The 20,920-nt window shown below is 42.7% G+C and overlaps 1 protein-coding gene across 4 annotated transcripts in view; it reads left to right on the forward strand.

Annotated features, from left to right (window-relative positions):
- The window catches only part of EYS (eyes shut homolog), a 490,906-nt gene that overhangs the window by 67,492 nt on the left and 402,494 nt on the right, over window positions 1-20,920 (forward strand). For all 4 annotated transcript variants that reach the window (XM_079970286.1, XM_079970287.1, XM_079970288.1 and 1 more), the window contains one exon: window positions 6,838-6,959. In XM_079970286.1, the coding sequence (XP_079826412.1) occupies window positions 6,838-6,959 (122 nt within the window). The remainder of the gene's footprint in view (window positions 1-6,837; window positions 6,960-20,920) is intronic.

Genomic DNA, 20,920 nt, shown 5'->3' on the forward strand with positions numbered 1-20,920 from the left:
CATTCCACTGTTTCTTGGCTGCCTTTACCCCCTTAGGTTTGCCCAAACACCATGCCACAGTGTTAAAAGAAGAGCACAAGTTGCTGAAAAAATACAAACTATTTTCAGAATAGCCCTATGCATTTCAGCAAGTACGTATTTAAAGGTCATCCTTGGGGGTTATAAAAGCAAAGGCAATACATTTACATGAGTCATAGATACACAGCATTTAAAAACAAACTAAATTGGTTGCATATGCTTGGTGTGAGCAGAAGCCAGCCAGCCACAACTATCAGAATTCCCTTCCTTTGCAACTCTTCATGGGTTTAGACTTCCAGCATTAACAAGCTATCTGTCCCTGACATCCGTAACTCCTTCCCAGTCCTCAGACAACCCCACAAAATGATGCTGTTAGGACCTGTGTAAAGTTTTAATCCTAGCTAAACTGACAGCTTTCACTTCCCCAACTGAAGTGGCCTACACTGCAGATCTGATGACACCTTCTTTTTTTGTGATGGCCAGTAGTTTCTGGCAATATATTTGACTGACTTGCTGATGACACCTTTGTTGCCTGACATTTGGAATGGCTATGAACATTCTGTGCTGTCACTTAAGCTCAGTCAGTAGCAGAGGCGTTACTAGGTCTTTAAAAGACTTGGGGTGCAGGCCTGTGGCACAAATTAGTACAGTGGTGCCCCGCAAGACGAATGCCTCTCAAGACGATAATAATAATAATAATAATAATAATAATAATAATAATAATATATATCTTTATTGTCATTGCCCCCCCCCTCGGAGACAACAAAATTACTTGGCTGCTCCATCCACCCAGGTAGGGCACTCCACACAAAATCAGAACAACTATAAAGAACACTAATTAAAACAATACAGTATAATACAGCAAGGAAGATTAGATGACTTTCAAAGTCCAGGCTTCCCATTCAGGGCCGAGATCGCTCTGGAGAAGAAGCTGTTCTTGAGACGGCTCATTCTTGTCTTCATCGTCCTGTATCTCCATCCCGACGGCAGGAGATCGAAGAGACAGTGACCAGGATGCGGTGGATCTTTTACTATGTCCAGTGCCTTCCTATGGCACCTTGTGGCATAAATCTGCTCTAAGGTGGAGAGTGGGCAGCCAACAATGCTCTCTGCTGCCTTAACAACTCTGCCGAACCCCATCCTGTCCTGGGTAGTACAGCTTCCGTACCACACACATAAGCCATAAGTGAGCACGCTCTCAATGGCACAGTGATAGAAGGCAAGCAGCAGTTTCTGTGGAAGATGGTTTTTCCTTAGAATTCTCAAAAAGTACAGTCTCTGCTGCGCCTTCTTCACAAGCCCCCTTGTGTTGACACCCCAGGACAGATCCCCTTGTAATTCAATACCCAAAAATCTGAACGTTGTTACCCTCTCCACACAGACCCCATCAATCAAAAGTGGCTGGACATTGCTCTTCTGTCTCCTGAAGTCCACCACAAGCTCCTTTGTCTTCCTTGTATTTATGAGCAAGTTGTTAGCTCTGCACCACTCTGTCAGCTGCTCCACCTCATCTCTATAGTCTGTTTCACCCTCCCTTTCAGAGATGAGCCCAATCACGGTTGTGTCATCTGCAAATTTGACAACCCTATTACTAGGGTGAGCAGCGACACACCCGCTAGACGAAAGGGTTTTCTGTTTTGGAGGTGCTTCGCAAAATGAATTTCCTATGGGCTTGCTTCGCAAAATAAAAATGTCTTGTGAGTTCCTGCGGGGTTTTTTTTCTCCCCCCCCCCCTTTTTCGAAGCCGCTAAGCCGCTTATCTGCTAATCTGCTAAGCCGATAAGCTGCTAAAAGCCGCTAATAGCGCTAATAGCGCTAATCCGCTAATCCGTCAATGGGCTTGCTTCGCAAGACGAAAAAACCGCTAGACGAAGAGACTCGCGGAACGGATTCTTTTCGTCTTGCGAGGCACCACTGTATATAAATTTGCATATGCTACTTTATGTTTAGAGGTGCAAATTTGGGTGCCAATTTTCAGAGGGAAAGTCACCAGGAAAGCAAAATATGTCGGTTTTTCTTTAGTTTAAAAAAGAAGAGAAAGGGCAGGAGATATGGGATCCTGTGCAAAAGAGCCAAGACTCAGGTCTCTGTGCCTTACAGCATCTATGGTCAGTAGATGCCTAAGGCTTCACTGCCACAAGTGCAATGCAATATAGACTAAGCTGTAAGCTTTCACTCTTCCTTGGCAGAAACCACCAGTCCCAAGCCAAGCCTTTCAAATTTTCAAGATATCTGGGGATGCCTCCTACAAGAAACTTTTTTAAGGTTCTCTAATGTCAATCACTTCAGTTGTCATTCCAAACTGTTTTTGTTAGGTATGCAGTGGTTAAAATAAGAATAATAGTTGCATAATTCACTACTAATATGTATTATTCTGTATATCACGTTTTTGACAGCGTGAATTTCTGAACGAAGCTTCTTGTTACGACTTTGAAATGGAAATGATGAGGCCTCCTGGTATTTTAACTCATTTCAGAATGTATTGATTTCAGTGTCAGCTGTCTTAAGTGATGGAAATAATAGGGTTTGAACGTGACCTTTTCAATCACTTTATCAAGTTTGAGGCTTTGAATATTGCTGAAAGCAATGTGCATCTTAGGCACACCCATTGGAATTATGACACACCACAAATTGGCCAATGTTGCAAACTGAGTATGATGCTAAGTATTTAATATGATATATATAACACTCTTACATACACACACACACAGAGAGAGAGAGAGAGAGAGGGGTATAGCTATCATCTGCCTGGATCCAAGGGATTCTAGATGTGTGAAATAAGGTTGTGCACAGAAATAAGGCTGTCTCACAGTCCCAATCTACTGGTCCCTAATAAGGTCAACCTGCCCTGGGCCAATGTGGGGACCATCTACCCTACCTGGGATCTGATCCTGAATTAGTTGGAGGCAGAGCTAATGTTTAAATAGGTTTTTTTAAAAAAAAAACCACCTACTTAAACATACAGCTGGGAGGGGATAGGGGAAGGAGACATTGCATCTCTTTCTCTCCCACTCCCAACTGAGAGCAGGTGGGGTCAATTCTGTGGGGTGCTCCTTTGCTGATGTCTTCTCTTATGGAGCCATTGATGCTGCATGGTGCTGTTTCAAAGATGAGCCTCAGGCAGGCAGCATAGTCAGGCAGCGGGCTGCTACCTACTTCCAGGAAGACACAGCTGGTGGTCAGGATGACTGTTTGCCTTTTCTCAGGGTTTTCCTGCCAAGTGCCCACCTCTCCAAGTGCCCATCTCAGATGCCCTACCCTCTGATCACTCTGAACCATAAAACCCATCCAGGAGCAATCTGTGGCATTGGTCCAATGTCCGAGTCCCACCAAATACGCCTCATTTGTCCTAATAGCTGGGCCTTGACTGAATCCGATGCATGGTCCTAGTTCGAAAGCATTGTCGTGTACCTGCCTAAAGAACACTTCAGAGCCTGCATTGAGGCACAGCCTGATCCTTTTTCTTCTTGCTTGCAGCTCCCTGTGCTTCATTGGCTATTATTCTGCAGGTCCTTCCCATACTTGCTTCTTCAAGAAGGCTCAGAAAAGACCAGCAGTAGTAATAGGGAACCTGAACATGCCTTATGTGTTCACAGCACTTTGGATCACAGAACAGTGTTCAATTTATTTTAAGGATCACGACCTGGGTTCTGCACAAGTCCTCCTAGTTTATATAATGCTAGCAATATCACGTAGAACTGAAGCCCTTAGTAGTTTAGTGCTAAAGCCATGCTCCAGCCACACTTGCACAGCATTAATCTGAAGATTTTGCATAATTGGGATGCAGACCACTTGTTGCCTGTGATGGATGCTTCGTACATTGCTCTGTTTGTTTGCCAGATGTTCCACAGCTATTCTCCAGTAGCATAACATAGTCTGAGACTTCAGAAATGATGAATCTTATGTCTGCAATGTGGTAAGAGTAAGAGGGATGCAAGTGCTTGGAAAATAAAGCTTTCCTAAATGCTCAAGCACTTAATTAGATGAAGATACACAGGTGTCCCTATGCTATCATCTCTCTCTCTCTCTTTCTCTCTCTCTCTCTCTCTCTCACACACACACAGTGTGTGTGTCTGTGTGCCCACACCTCTTCAAATTGCTCTCAGTTTGACCTTTTCTACTGCAGATTAACACTTTTTCTTCAATATGAAGTAAAGAACTGCTGTTCTTATAATTGCAAAATAACTGCACTGGGCATCTTGCTCAGTAAAGGCTATATACTTGGCAAAATAACTTGGCTTTATTTCCCCCCCACCTGCTGTTCACAGCAATTATCTTGCTCCTTTAAGAATATTAAAAAATGCTGATTTGTTGGACCACATATTGTTATAAGTGTATTGAAGTTTGCAGTGAGTAGTAGGGCGTTATTATCTTCCTTTGTTTATTTGCTCACAGTTTCAAAACAGAAAGCACATTCAATTATTCTATTTGGCCTGGATGCATGACTTCAGAGGCACTTTCTCTCAACTGTTTGCATGCTAGGTAACAGTGAGAACCGGGGTCAGTGTGACTCTTCTGCGTGTCTTCAGCACTTATAAGTACTGGATGCTTTTACAGGTACAACTCCCATCATCCCAGCTAGCAAGACCAGTGGCCAGGGATGACGGTACCTGTATTCCAAAAAAACTGGTCCAAAGTGTCACATCCTGTGAGGTTGTCTTTGAGTCTTTGCTTCATTGCAAAAACCCAGGTTTCTCCCTCTGTGTCTTTCAGCACAATGCGGACAGACATGTCTTGCTCTGTTCTTTGGAGCAGAGGCAGACATTCTCTGGACTTTTTCCCCCATTTTGCTGCTCCTGCAAAAGAAAGTCAGGCTTCTAGAATGGAACGTGCAGTGGTGCATCTCTTTACATAAGTGATGAAAAGTTGTTGGAATTCCTGTGACAGGCATGTCTGTGTGTATAGTATGTCTGCCAGGACATACAAGTGCTTAAGGGTTTTGGGAGGAGAGTGGTGGTCCTGTTAGGAGTCAAAGGTTGTGGTGAGGATGCACAAGGTTCAGTGTTTTGCAAGTTTCTGTTGTGATAGGTATGGCATTGTGAAATGTGAGAAGATGAGTTTGTAAACCTTGACACATTTGTGATTTCTTGAGGGATTTGACATTTCAATTCCATAAAGACTAAGGATGAATAAAATTCAGACGCACATGCCAGTTTATTACTCCCATGTGCCAATATTGAATGAGGACTTGCTTGTGTGAAAACATCATTACATATTATATGCCATAGATGGTATTTAGCTCCTAATGTTAGCATAGATACAAGCAAAATCTAGCCTCAGTTACCCTAGGCACTAGTTCACACTGAATGAGACAGGCCTGTTCCCCTTCATTGGAATTCATGTCCCCTCCATACAAAAATAAACATGCACATACAATCGTAATCTTGGAAATCTAGATTTCAGGACCATAACCCTTCCCTATAACATGCGGGTTTTTTATATGGAGGGATTTTTTTATATGGAGAAATTGTGATTTAGTAAAAATCTCTTGTGAAAGTCTATATAAGTACATCTAGCTTGTCCTATTGACCTCCTTGTTTATGAATCAATACTAACAAAAAGCATTGCTTTATTTCCCCTATACGAAAGAGAGCAGAAAGCTGTTAAAAACATATACTACCTCTTTACAAAGACCTTCACAGTTCTTAATAAAGGATGAGCACAAGATCTCTAAAATCAATCTCTTTAGATACGTCTGTGAGTCTGAATGTTCTATCTTTATTTCAGAGTTTTACAGCAATTGCCTCTACTTGATTAACTGGTCCATACCATTTAACAATCTCATACAGAGTTGGAGTTCTTTCCTCTATAATCAGGACTTGCACATTTTGTTCTTTTCCATTTAAAAGGGCTGTTCAACATGACAGATACAAAGCATGATAGATTATTGCTACATAAAAGATCTTTTATTCCAAGAAGTGGAGTTTTGAGAAAGTTCAATTCTAGCCCACTGCCTATTTTGAGAGCAGTAATTCAGATGCTTTTAACCAAAACTCAAATTGGCAAACAATTTAAAACAGAATTATTTGGCTACATTTTCTAGTGGGCAGTCATATTATGCCCCAACTTTTCTTCTTGCTGAAAGTGTTAGAATTAGAGCAAAAGGGAAATAGCTCAGCTCCATTTGTATACAGGAGAAGACAGGTTGTCTCTAGTAGTTTTGGAGTTACTTCTGTTACTGGTACAGACTACATCTCTCTGTTTTCATTTTTCATAAAGTGGTTTTGGATATTTCAGCAAAGACTGCAACAGCAACTCATAGTTCTGCATTTTTGTGCTTTTGATGTAATACCATGAATGGGACTAATTGTATAGGACCTTCAGCCATGGGGTGAAAAAGACACAATTGTCCTTTCCATGTGGTATCAGCCTTTCATACATTACTAGGGATGGAAGAAGCATCTCATTTAAATAGATTTATACATGGAATTTGGTGGTTCCAGTTTGGGGGGGGGGGAACCTTGCTTTTTGTTGAGATCAAGGAATGAGATTGGATTGGGTCTGGGCAGAATCTGGGCAGATAAGCTCAACAGCAAAACTATTAGAAAATCCCACCCTTAAACATTGCTGTCATGATTCCAGTGCCACTGTGGCAGCTCATGAATAGGTCCTGTGCTGTTGTTTGGTCAAATATTCTTAATAATCATATAATATTTTCCAGTTTTGCATCAGTCCAAGTGGATACTGGGGTTCAACATTTTCCCATGATTAATGGAACTAAAAAGCAATAAGGTCCCCAACAGTTATATTGTTGATTCAATCAACACTGAGATATTGACAAGGAGTTAATTAATGTGTTTTCCCCCTACTTCCTTTCAGGGCTACCAGTGTGTCTGCCTCCTTGGCTGGGAAGGACCATTTTGTGAATCTGAATCCAATGAGTGTGGCTCTGCACCTTGTAAGAATAATGGCACTTGCATTGATCTCTTCAATGACTTCCGGTAAGGAGCATCTTCTCCACCATCAAATGATTTGGATGTTCAGTAGTGACTTATTTTATTTGTACATTTGCTGGATTTCAAAATTGCTGCATAGCAAACAGCTTGTGATATAAACAGGAGCAGTGGCATTGTGAGGATGGGGGTTAGGGAGATCCATGTTTTTCCAGGGCATATTTGTTGAAGAAGATCAAGAGACAGTGTGTTGCAGGTAAGTGTGCAAGTCTGGACATTTCTCCCAATTGTCAAGACACTAAGTGGCATGCAGGCTTCAGTATGCATATCTAAGCTGAATGGGGGAACTGCATTCACAGATATGAGCAGAATATGGAGTTGGTCTCTCCAGTCAAGGAAACAGAGATGTGTTAATGGATAGAGATAGGGAAGAAATGGTTTGAAAAAGTGTATCTATTAAGCAAGCTTGCATACAAAAGCATATTTATTATGAGAAATGTGTACTGATATGTTGGCAGATGTTAATAAGCACCTTTTTTTAAAAAAAGAAAGATTGCAGACGTTAATAAGCACTTTAAAAATAAAAAAAAACTTTGCAAACTGAATTTAAGATTGGAAAAGTGAGAAACCGAAATTGATGGATGAATTCTTTCCCACTCACGTAGTTATTTTTAAAAAGCTAAACCCCTGATCATTGTTTCTTTGGCAGGAGAAGTAAGAAACTGGATTCTATCTCCCTCTGCCCACTTTTTAGCTTAGCAATGTTTGGTAGGATTTTAGTGTGTGCAACAAAAGCCACTCTCCACATCCTCAAAATGTGGGATCAGCACAACCAGTTCAAAAATCCAGTCTTGGAGTGCTTGAATTATAGCTGGAATAGGTGTGTGCGTATGTCTTAATGAAACATCGTCCTAACTCAATATTAAGCAATTCATGCCCCACCCTCATGATAATGTAAAATAACACTACTTTAGACAACTAATAACCTCCTGAGCATTCATCACTGTTGCCATCAGTTTCACTGTTTTCTTTCCTTAAATATACTATTATCACACAAATGGTGTTACTTAAATGTATTCTATTACTTGGTGCCACTGAGCACAATAACAAAACAGATTTAAGTGCAATTTTTCTGAGTTTATGCATACTTAACTCTGGAGTGGGTTTGTGGTTGTTACGTTCAGTGATTACACAACTTGTCAGATGTGTTGATATATTTTGCTGCCTGAAATGAAGATGCCAGTCAGGTGGGAAATGATCACCTGGTTGTGATCCTTGTGCATGTCCCAAAGTTTACGCTATGGGATGTAACTCTCGCAGTGCTGTAAGGGAGAAAGCAGTGCAAATGTGTTTAAAAAAGGTAAAGGGACCCCTGACCATTAGGTCCATTAGGTCCATTAGGGCCATTAGGTCCATTAGGATTCTGGGGTTGCGGCGCTCATCTCGCTTTATTGGCCAAGGGAGGCGGCGTACAGCTTCTGGGTCATGTGGCCAGCATGACTAAGCTGCTTCTGGCGAACCAGAGCAGCGCACAGAAACGCCGTTTACCTTTCCGCCAGAGCGGTACCTATATATCTACTTGCACTTTGATGTGCTTTCGAACTGCTAGGTTGGCAGGAGCAGGGACCGAACAACGGGAGCTCACCCCATGGCAGGGATTCGAACCACCGACCTTATGATCGGCAAAGTCCTAGGCTCTGTGGTTTAACCCACAGCGCCACCCGCGTCCCGCAAATGTGTTAAAGTTTTCTCCTAATGATTTAATACCATAATCTTTTTTTCTTTTTCTTTTTGCTCCTAAGGACAAACAAAAAGGCCATTTATTGTACCATCTCTGAATGCTTTCTACTAATCAATACAAATGAGGTGTTTTGGTATCCTTGCTCTTTCAGTTTCCTTTCATTCAGTTTCTTCTCTAAGAAGGAGGATGCAACTGGATTCCTCTGTCCATCTCAAGGTTTTAAAAGCAATGCTTTTGGCTTCATCTTTGTGGTGTTGCAGATGATCACACCAACCCACAGTCCTAAAAGCTTCTGTATTTGTTTACAGCTCTTTGATAAGCAGTTGTAGGTCTTTTTGTGCCAAGCTTTTCAGTGTCAGAATGAAAGGATTCAAAAGCATTCCAAGAGCGAATCTTTCATTCCTCTCATTCTGTCGGTGCTGACATGAAATGATCCTGCTGGCAGGGAAAGGTCATCACGGACTACTCGACTGCACATTTTGGAGTAAGGCTGAATGCAAAAGCTTTGTAAGATTTAATAAGCCAACTCGAATCGTCCTTATTTATTTAATTGCCCATCTATCACAAGTTGTTTGGTTTGCTGATGAAAAGTCCCCCCCCCCTTTCCCATTTGAGTGTGTGGCCGGCTTTAAATGCATAAGATTTATTATTCCCTCTACAAGATTGGTTTATCTGATATGAAATAAATCTCATCATGAGTCCAATAGTGAGTTCAAGGATTATTTCAATGCCAATTACAGAAATTGACTCCGCCTCCTAGGAATGTCAATGAATTTTATTAAATTAGAGCATAAAAGGTGTGCGACTGTGCATACAACTATGAAATGGCTTGTTTTCATGGAGGCAACAGAACCACTTCCTCAGTGCGGGCTTGAAGAAAAGCTAAGGTTCTTAAGCTTTTCCAGACATTTAGTTGTAAATGTTACTGGCAGAGTCTGGAGCAGTGTTTCCTAGACTTAGGTCTCCAGCTGTTTTTGGACTACAACTCCCATCACCCTTAGCTAGCAAGACAAGTGGTCAAGGATGATGGGAATTGTAGTCCAAAGGCAAACTTGGAGACCCAAGTCTGCAAAACACCAGTCTGCAGGAATGCCTGAGCATAAGGCACATTCTGGAAATTTCCAGTGGCCTCCATATAGAAAGAGGGGAGAAGATTAGTGTATCTCTCCCATGATGTATTGGGAACAGGGTAGCAAGAACAGATTCCAGTACATTGTGACATGTCTTTTTAGGTCAGAGGGTGGGGAACTGGATCCAGCTGGTGGACTGGATCCTGAGTGCCCCCCAACTTCATCAGGCTACTTGGGTAAGGGGACAGAGACCCAATCACCTGTCACTTGAAACAGCTATTGCATTAGCTGGCCATTTCTTTTTCCCTTTCTGGCATAAAAGTAAAGGTAAAGGTACCCCTGCCCGTACGGGCCAGTCTTGACAGACTCTGGGGTTGTGCGCCCATCTCACTTAAGAGGCCAGGGGCCAGCGCTGTCCGGAGACACTTCCGGGTCACGTGGCCAGCGTGACAAAGCTGCATCTGGCGAGCCAGAGCCGCACACGGAAACGCCGTTTACCTTCCCGCTGGTAAGCGGTCCCTATTTATCTACTTGCACCCGGAGGTGCTTTCGAACTGCTAGGTTGGCAGGTGCTGGGACCGAGCAGCGGGAGCGCACCCCGCCGCAGGGATTCGAACCGCCGACCTTTCGATCGGCAAGTCCTAGGCGCTGAGGCTTTAACCCACAGCGCCACCTGCGTCCCCCCTTTCTGGCATAGCAATCACTAAAAAAGAAAACCCAAGCCAATTCAGACCTGAAGTTGCTGCCTATCAGTTGTTAGGCAACTGACTCCACACCTGCTTTCTGCAGAGAGTCTCTGCACAGGGTTTGGTCATGCAACTTAGCAGTTATAGCAAGCCTCCCTTGCCAAGCAGAAGTCCACTTTGAGGTTCCTCATGGTGTATTGGCAGTTGTGTCACACTTGGCATCCCATATTATGGCAGGTGTGGGCAGGTGGGAATGGCTTGTGGAAAACAGGTTAGCAGGCCAAATTGGGAACTCATTATCGGCTAGTTAGGCCTGAAGGCAAGAGGTTCCACACAACTGTTTTTGATTATAACCTTGCAGGAAGGAACTGTCCTGTTTGAATTACTTGTATCCAAGCCACTCCGGGAGCCTTTTCAGATAAAGACTAGGTTCAAAATGCCCAGCTATTGTTTAACTAGAGTTTTTTTTAAAGCCCTATTTAAAACCCAAATTTAGATATACAGTGAGGAAGGAGGAGGCACCCCTTATTCTTATACCCCAGCTGGGAGCAAGAGGGTTCAGTTCTGCAGGGTACTGCTCGTTTACGAGTATCTTCCCTTCAAGGAAGTCCCTGTGCAGGATCAAATTCTCTGTTTACCAGTGTAGTGCTGCTTTAGGAGGCAGAGGAGAGGTTGGACGGGTAGGAAAGGTCAAGTGGGAAAGCCCACATTCCACATCCAAAGGCACTCCACCCATCCAGCTTCTGCCAGAAAGACACAGCTGGTAAGGTAGGTCTCTTTTTTTGCATATTTTGTTCTTTTTCCTGTCTGATGCTTGGCTCTCCTTCATGCCTGACTCCCTGTCCCCTGACAACCTCAGATTACCGTGGACCTAGCAGCCTGATGGGCAGCAATCTGAGACTGTTTCAACCCAACGCAAGTGATACCCAGTCCCCCATAACTGGTCCTGTTTAGTTTGGTTCTCAGTGCACAGTCCTATCTAATCGCAAAATAATTTTGCTATTGCATCTAATCCATTCAGAGAATGACTTAAGTCCTTTTATTTTTTTATTGTGAGTCTACTCTGAGTATGGCTATCGTGGGATGTCACCCACAGGAAATAATTGAAGAATACAATAATATATTGCACACTGGGAAATGGTGTCAAAAATTATCGTGTGTGTTCAGATTCTGCTGGATTTTGGCAGCTGTGCATAATGTATGGGAAACTAATTTTCTAATTATTCTGAAAGGTAGTGATTGTTCAGATGATGATATAAGCTGCATTGTTTGCATCTGTACTTTTGTAGCTTCGTATTATTGAGTTCTCAACCACCTGCATCCATTAGGGACCTATAGGTAACTTACAAGAGGCAGCTATACAAATATTTAAATGTGCTTTTCCAATTCTGGCAGCAAATATGCTCAACCTCTGCTCACCACAGTGACCATTTCCTTGGCTCCTCCACCTGATGGGGAATAAAATAGGGCCTTTTTAACATTACTAGTTCTTCATGCAAGATACTAGGGGTACCTATTCTGCTTTATTGGCAGATATAAACGGAAACATTGGCTTGAATAATGTTTACCATGTTTTGATAGCAGGTTTTTCTGAGTTTTATGTTTCACTGGGGTTTTTATGTAAAAATACCTCTGTTCTGAGAAACAAGTGAAGAATGAACAAAAGTCAGCTCTCTGGGCAAGCAGCAATATAGCAGTTATTTAGTATGTCTCATTTTGCTTGGATGGGGAAGCCACAATCTTTCTTCAGAGCAGGCAAAATCAGAGAGCTGAAGCATGTTACGAGGTATGCAAAATGCAGTGTGCAGTATTTGCAGTTGTGCTGAATTTGTACAAGGACGCAACAGTCCATTACAAATTGAAAATGAAAAGTGAGTTGGACATACTGCACTTTTTATTTGGTCGAATGTTGGTGAAATTTTTGAATGATTTTAGGATGGTGATTTGTGGGGTGGAAGGGATCTTTTGAAATGTGTGGAAGTTTGCCCAGCCACCCAGCCTGTGTGAAGTCATATATTAAACAATTACCATGTTTTTCACTCTATAAGACACATCAGACCACCAGACCTAGTTTTTGGAGGAGGAAAACAAGTAAAAAATAAAAATTTCTGAATCTCAGAAGCCAGAACAGCAAGAGGGATCACTGCGCAGCGAAAGCAGCAATCCCTCTTGCTGTTCCTGCTTCTGGGATAGCTGCGCAGTCTGCATTTGCTCCATAAGACGCACACACTTTCCCCCTTACTTTTTAGGTGGGAAAAAGTGAGTCTTATAGAGCAAAAAATACGGTAACTTACAATACAATCAGCATCAAATTCAAACTGTTCTCTTGCCATTAAAATGGTGACTCGTTTGCCCCTCTCTGAAGAGAAATAATACTGAGGAGGAGGGGGGCTACTTGATGTTTGCAGAGACAGATTGGTGTGTTCCACTGTTATTTGTTAATGCGCTCCACATCCCACACTGCAGGGATAGAGTCAAACCATGGCATCAACTGTGGACTGGGCTGGGTCTGACCTGAAGGAGAACTGCAATGCTTAACTCCACCTCTGAGCCATTTATGAAGAAATAGGTCTGAATCTGCAATTTGGTCATACAGTGATCTTTGTGCATCCTTATCTGTGGATCTGCCTACCCTTGATTTCATGTTTGTAATGCCGCAGGTAAAAAATAAAATAAAATGCTTTGATGAGGCAGTAACGGAAAATTTCAGTTGCTTGATGGGGTGATTGTAGTATTTCTTCTCATACATCCTCACTGTTTTAACTAAATTATTACCACTGCAGAGTATGTAAGCTTTCTGATGTTTTAGCAACAGGGACTCAAGCATAAACAAGATATGTGATGAAGCACCCTCCCCAAATTTCAAGATGAACAGATAAAGGCAAGCAGCAGGGTCCTGGAACCTTCCACTTATCATTGTATTCTTCTGCGTTTGGGCTACTAACAGCCGTGCCCAGCTCCCTGCCTACAATATGGATGTTCTCATTATCTTGCTACCGATATAATGAAGTTTTAGCCTCATCCCTCCCTCCACCTTCCATTTCCACCATGGGCATAACTTAAGGCCAGACAGAAGTTTAACAGCCAAACTATAAAATGGTCTGAGAAGCAGCTCAGCACAAAACCCGAGGAAGAGCTGGACATGAAGTGCTGATAGATTGCCAGGGAAACAGCCAGATGCTGCTAGCAAGAAGTGTTCCAGAGCCTGGCATCTGGGACCAGTAAGCACTATACAGATTCTCCATCTGTGGCTGAAGCTGTTGACTGCTGCAGGGGAAGGTGCAGTCGAAAGCAGTAAGGCAACAGCAGTTTATAGCCTTGCCAGTAGTAGCAGAAGGCAAGCTGAACTCAGCGTCTAAATTAACATTTATATTCCAATTTGCTTTTTCCAGCTCCATAGCAATGTGGAAAAAAATCCAGTCGTTTACAGAGATGCATGGTTTAGGCACACTGATTTGCAAGGGAGATGACCAACTCAAGGCATTACATATGCAGAGCTGCAGCCATGCTTAACTTGTGCTTCTCTCAAGCCAGCCCTTTAACCGTAACTTGGGCGTAGTGGCAGTTGGAGTGACAAACACAAGCAAGAGACCACTTAACCATAAAAAAGCATATTAAATCACTAAGATGGATGAAACAGAAATCTATGGCTTTCAATCCCTGCAGGGTGGGATCAACTTATCTGCTTGCACTCACAGAAGGAGAATGTGCACTCACGGAAAAGGGAGCCATCCATTCATGGATGACCATGATGACCTGTTTATTCAGCATTCATCCTGGTTGGTTTGCATGGAGATTAGATGATCCTGGCTACTTAATGAGCATTCATTCTATTTGCTTACAGAGAGGTCAGATGCTATTCCACACTTTCCAGTGCATTCCCCGATCACAGGCATCCCCAAACTCGGCCCTCCAGATGTTTAGGGACTACAATTCCCATTATCCCTGACCACTGGTCCTGTTAGCTAGGGATGATGGGAGTTGTAGTCCCAAAACATCTGGAGGGCTGAGTTTGGGGATGCCTGCCCCTATCACTTTCCACCTGATCTTTTCAGGAAGCAGATTTGTTGCTCAAGACACACCATTCAACTGAAATTCCAGAATATAACTTTGCTGGCATGTGATTTGACTCCCACCCAAAAGTAGTGACAGTCTAGAACTGTGTTTCCCAACCTTGTGCCTCCAGCTGTTTTTGGACTACAATTCCCATCATCCCTTGCCACTGGTCTTGCTAGTCAGGGATGATGGGAGTTGTAGTTCAAAAACAGCTGGAGGCACAAGGTTGGGAAACACTGGTCTAGAAGCATCCATAATCATTTAGGAATAAAATAAGTTGTTTAACAGTTAGTAAGGAACCAGATCCTACCAACAGTCTTTAGGAACAGCAGTATAAGTTGTTATTTGTGTTACTCCAGCTAAAGTCAAAGTCTGTAGGCTTTGGTTGAATAGGTTGAACTGGCTCCAAGACCAGACCAAAATCCATAGATATGTAAGATAGTGAGTAGAAGAACCTAGAATGAATACGACAAACATCCTGGTCACCTGTGCAAGCTATAGACGTAGTGGTAACAGCAACAGGCTAAATTCTCTGTAAAAGAAAAATCAGACATGCTTGCTACCTATGGGCAATAGAATGAATCTCATTAAACAGCCACAAGGAAATTTCAATTCAGTAATGAAGAAAATATCATGTAACCTTTTATTACAAGAAGAACTATTTTTTTTAAGACTTTCTTAGTCTGGTTGCAGGACACCTTGGCATAGTGACTGATATTACAGTGCTGGGATAATGTTGAGTTGAAGTCTGGTTATTTCCCTGTATGGGTGCTGGATGAATGAGATTTTAGTGAATTCCCATGTGAAATGGCCTGATCCAGACGAATGCCTTCCAGCATCAATTGCCCAGTGTGGAGGGACAGTGGTGTGGGAAGTATTCCTGTGATCCAGCCTCCATTTTTCAAATTTTACTGGAGCCGCAAAGGCAGGTTGCAGCTACACAATGTTAGGAAGACATGCATTGGGTCCGAGATACCTGCCATTGCAGAGAGCATGGTGGGGTTGAGCCATTCACCTAACTTTTGTCCCGCTGAGCCACTATAGCATACCAAAACCAAGAGGGACAGGGATGCCAGATTGGCTTCACTAGTGCATTTGCACAATGCCAACCTCACCACTACCAATTCCCTCCCTGTCTCCATCCCTGGGCTGCAGTTGGGCTGCAGTCAGGTTAGCAGTACAGCTCCACCATGCCACTTGTGGCTGAGAAAAGTTTAAATTGCAGGACGTATAAACAGAGAAAACTAAGAGAAGGTGCAAAAAAAAAAAAGAAGAAACTTAGTGACCTCATTATTTCTAATCTAAACCCTTTGTAATACATGTCTGCTGCAGATGAGTCATAACAAAATCAATTTTGTTTGTTCTTTTGCCCTTGATTCAATGGTTTTCTGAAAGCACAGTGACATCTTTAGAGAAATCCTAGTAAAATATGAAGTTTAAACAAACAAATATAAAATGGTGCAGGCACTTTACAATGGCTCATTAGAAATGAAAGGAAAACCCATCCATCAGTGTTTGGTACAGATGAGATATTTCATGCATGGCCAATGTCTATGACATACACAAAGAAGCAAAATTTTGAAAGTATTATGGGAATTGCCACTAGCATTAAATCCCATTGAACCATGGAGAATGAGTAATAAGCAATTTCACATAAATGTACAATATGTAGAACCGCTGTAAAAGCCATACTTACTGTTTCACAAAAAAAAAAAAATTAATAAAAACTTAAGGTTGTGTTTCTGGAAAAGGGCATGTTGTTTCTCAGGAGGGGTTGGCCACCAGTTTCCTGGGGCTTCTGCCCCCCCCCCCAACCAATTAGTTTTGGTCTCAGAGTGAAGGCAAAATCCTAATGGGATCTGTTTAAGTTCCCTTGCACCCTAATACCCAACATAAGCCTTTCCTGTTCTGCGTTTCCCCAAACTTTCCAAAGTAGTGTATACACCTGTACAGTATATACCATATTGGCCTGAATATGAGCCTCACTTTTTTCCAAATTCCGATCGTGAAAAGTTAAAGTGCGGCTTAAATTCGCAACGTTACAAAAATTGGCTTTTGCGTATTCAGACCCAGAGACCTCTCCCTTAAATAAACTCACATTTGACTCAAATTTTAGTTTTGGTTTTTGGCAGAATTTAGGCCACAGCTTTATTGATTACAGAAAAGTGAGGGGTTGCATAGGCTCTGGTTCGACTAGCTCCCTGCACCCTTGCAGGTAGCGCTGACCCAGAGCTCCATCATAGGTCAGCCAAGGGTGAACACCTGAGGTAGGTGAAAAGCCGGGAACAGACTCTGTTCACTCCCCAGATGCTCCCCTGGACTCAGGCACAGGCACAACCCCCTCTCGGTGGTTGACCAAACCAAGCTGAGTCCCTGGATTCCTTTAATAGAATACCCTTCACACAGGAATGGCGGGAACATTCTACCATCACTATCACCTGAACCAGTGCCTATTCGCAACCTTACAAGTTGTGACGATTTGTTACGTGGCAGGCAAAACCCAAATGGCAACAGCCAATCAGCCAAGTGGGTGAAATTCCTGCCGTGCCCCTGTCCCAATGACACACGATGGCATAGCAAGGTCAATCGCAAAATGCCCTACATACAGGGAGAGGTGGGCGGGTTTTCTGATGCATGTGCCGAAAGAGGAAGCTCTGGGTCACGTGCATATAGGTCCCACGACCCATTTAGACAGCACCCCATTGGCCAGATTCAACCTAGCAATGAGGGACCTACCAATCGGGTGTTGTGGTTGTCCAGTATACCCACCCACAACCAAGAGGTTTCATCGCAACACGTGCCCTCTTTAAGGGAGGACATGCTTTACAATATTGCTGCTGAAACAGGCATACGGTAAAACAGAATGGGTGTGAGTGCGTGTGGAATTTTAAGGGAGCAGCTTATATTTGGGTATTGTCTTTTTCCCCACTTGAATTATAAAAGTGTGGCTTATAGTCGGATGTGGTTTATATTCGGGCCAATACAGTATGCATGCCTGGAGATGTCTTACTTTGGTGACTCTAAGCATGCAGGAAAATGTCCAAAACTATGAGGAACTGGGACGCGGGTGGCGCTGTGGGTTAAACCACAGAGCCTAGGACTTGCCGATCAAAAGGTCAGCGGTTCGAATCCCTGCAACGGGGTGAGCTCCCGTTGCTCGGTCCCTGCTCCTGCCAACCTAGCAGTTTGAAAGCGCATCAAAGTGCAAGTAGATAAATAGGTACCGCTCCGGCAAGAAGGGAAACGGCGTTTCCATGCGCTGCTCTGGTTTGCCAGAAGTGGCTTAGTCATGCTGGCCACATGACCCGGAAGCTGTACGCCGGCTCCCTCGGCCAATAAAGCGAGATGAGCGCCGTAACCCCAGAGTTGGTCACGACTGGACCTAATGGTCAGGGGTCCCTTTACCTTTACCTATGAGGAACTATTTTTCTTATGCAAGCAATGCCCCATTTATGCGTGGGTTACATTTTGGGTCATCACACATGTAAGTCTGCCTTTCTGCGTTCCACCTTCTTTCAGTTCCACCGATGGCAATGGTAGTCTTAGGCAATTGTTTCCAGTTACTATATCGGTTCAACACCAACAGCAATAATAGAGGGTAGACTTAAATGTTGCAGTAATGGGATTTTTCCACCAGCACAAGCATTTCTGCTTGCCAGATGGAAAAATCTTATCTCTCTCCTCCTTGCCCAGCCCACATGTGCACAGCTCTGGGGCTTCTCCCAATTCTCCAGGACAAATTTCAGGAAACATGGGGGAGCATGGGGGCAGCAGAGTAGGAAAAGCCCCATTGCACTAGCAGGAATAATTGCACTGGCTGCTGCTAGCACAACTATTTAGTTGAATCCGGCCCATAATTAATAACAAAAGCTGCAATAATATAATATAATGTCACCTTTGACACCCTCCTCAGAAATATAAATAACAGATGTTATCAAAAGCAAGCTGATATGTCTTATTGCTTTGTGTCCAGCATATTCACCCACATTAATGTTTTATTTCACTAGCTAAAAGTCTACCGTTAAAGTACCCTATTCAAAAATTATTTTGGCAGAGAAGAAAAACCGTGCATTTAGGAAATGGCACATAACAATTGTATATCTTACTTTACTTTGGAAATTGCTTTTTTTTTAGGGGAACATGTTACTAATGTGAAATTCTTTCGGTATAAGTGATTTTTGAAAAATTCAGCATCCTTCCCCCCCCCCTTCCCGGTTTTTACAGATAATTGAATTTTATTTTATAGCCATCTTGTTTCTGTGTGCAATTTAAATTCTTCTATTATGTTAGATCAATAAGTATTATACAGAACGACTACTGCAAACAATGTCCTAGTACAGCTTTTTTTATGAAAAAGAAGAGGCTCCTTTTTTACTAGGACAAAAGCGGGCACATTCAGAACACGTAATTATCACATTGGCCTCCATTAAACGCCTCTTTGGCTATGTAAAGAAGGTAATAAAAGTTTTTAAAAGGAGGACTTTATCTCCAAAGTTCATGAAGCAGAGAGAAAAATTTCACATGTAAAAAATGTACATCTGCATAAGAGTCATAGATGCCTCCCTCCCTCTCTACTTTAATATTTGGAAGGGACAGCAATAAAATATTTAGGGGATAGTTCTTCAGAAATTAGTCATAAAGTAAGCCCAAGTTTTAAAAAATGGGTCATTTCTATTGTGACAGGTAACAAAAAAAAAAAAAAAAAAAGCTTAAGCTATAACTTGCACACGGAGAGTGAATGGATATGACAGTAAATGTTTTTCTTAGGTATTGTTCCTGCAAAAATAAAATGGCAATCAGCCTGGTGGAGGGGGGAATGTTGTCCTTCTCCCCCTTAGGCCACATCCACACTGTCAGATGGCAATGGTGGTTGCTCGTGAGTAACCCATCAGGGCTCCGACCGGTTTTTTATTTTGGTGCAAAACTATTTACAGTGCAGTACCACAAGTTCATGTCTCCCTCAATCGCCAGCAGAATCCAGGAGTGGTCGTTTCCGGGTCCTCCCCCAACATAATAGCTTAGTCACCCCCAGCCTTTTCCTTCTTTCTTTGTGTTTTACACCTCTGCGCAGGGTGGGCAACGGAAGAGGCAGGCTTCCCTCCTGATCGGCTTGACCTGGAGCGGTGCTGAGGCTCCCAGCAGCATCCTTTGGTCCCTTCCTCTCTTCCCCAGTGGAGGTGTGGCTTTCCCCACCACTGGAAGAGGAACTGCTTCGCAAGATTTTCGGAGGTTCCCTGTAACCCAACTGCCCCTCAGCTTCCTTTCCCTGTTCTGATGGCAGTCCTCTGACGCACACCATATATTTAAAGAACTTTTAAATCACCTGGTTGTGACTTCCCGCAATGAATCCTGGGAATTGTAGTTTACCCCCTTACAGAGCTAGAATTTCCAGCACCCTTAACAAACTATAGTTCCCAGGTTTCTTTGGAGGAAGCCATGACAGAGTGCTTTAAACATATAGTGTGGCTATGACATTATTCTTTACCCTTGGGGCTGCAGGAATGCTGCCCCACCCGGGGGAAACAGTTTAATTGGAGTCTTCACAGTAAGAAACTTTGTGAAATCTGCCTCATTACAGATGGGCTTATTAAAAAATATAAGCATTGCTCCCAGTTTTGAATTTCAATATTTGTTAACACTGTGCCACATATTACACAACACTAATGTGATTAAAAAAATAAAAGTGTTCATACTTTTACCTACTGTTTTATATGACCTGCAGCAATATAGCTTTCCTTTTCGAACACTTCAGTTTGCTCAAATGGCAAATTTGCTCTTAAAATTTTAAGTATCTACGCAGGCCCGAAAAGCTTAATTAAATATGAAGTTTTGTAAATCTTGTTAATGGTTGAGCTTAATCTTTACTGCACAGTGTGGAGAAAGACGTATTTTGACTTGAGCTTTTTAAAACGGGTTTGTTTGTTGCATCCAACTAAGTGATATTCAGAGAAGACCCATTGAAATTGATAGTTTATAGTTAGTATCACTAATTTAAATATATTGATTTTAATTGATCTACTTGGAGTTGGGCTGCGTTGCATACAGCCCTTTCTCTTTTAAGTGGTATCTTCAAAAGTTTAATAAAGTCTTTCTTGATAGACACTGCGGCAGATGCAACCTCTGCATCTTCCTAGTCCTCTCTCCCGGGATGTCTTATCTTTGAGATGAAGGACTCCCTTGGTCCTTCCTCTTTACCCAGGTGCCAAAGCAAGAAGCTGCCAGAACTGCTGCCATTATTGCAATGGCAATTTTGTAAAATATATATATAAAGAACGAGAGGAGGAAAATCAACAGCACTGCTGTTGCAAAGATAAATACAGTGGTTGCTCAGTCCCTGCTCCTGCCAATCTAGCAGTTTGAAAGCACGTCAAAGTGCAAGTAGATAAACAGGTACCGATCTGGTGGGAAGGTAAATGGCGTTTCCATGCACTGCTCTGGTTCGCCAGAAGCAGCTTA

This window comes from Podarcis cretensis (genome assembly GCF_951804945.1).
Source record: "Podarcis cretensis genome assembly, chromosome: 3".
Taxonomy (NCBI): domain Eukaryota; kingdom Metazoa; phylum Chordata; class Lepidosauria; order Squamata; family Lacertidae; genus Podarcis; species Podarcis cretensis.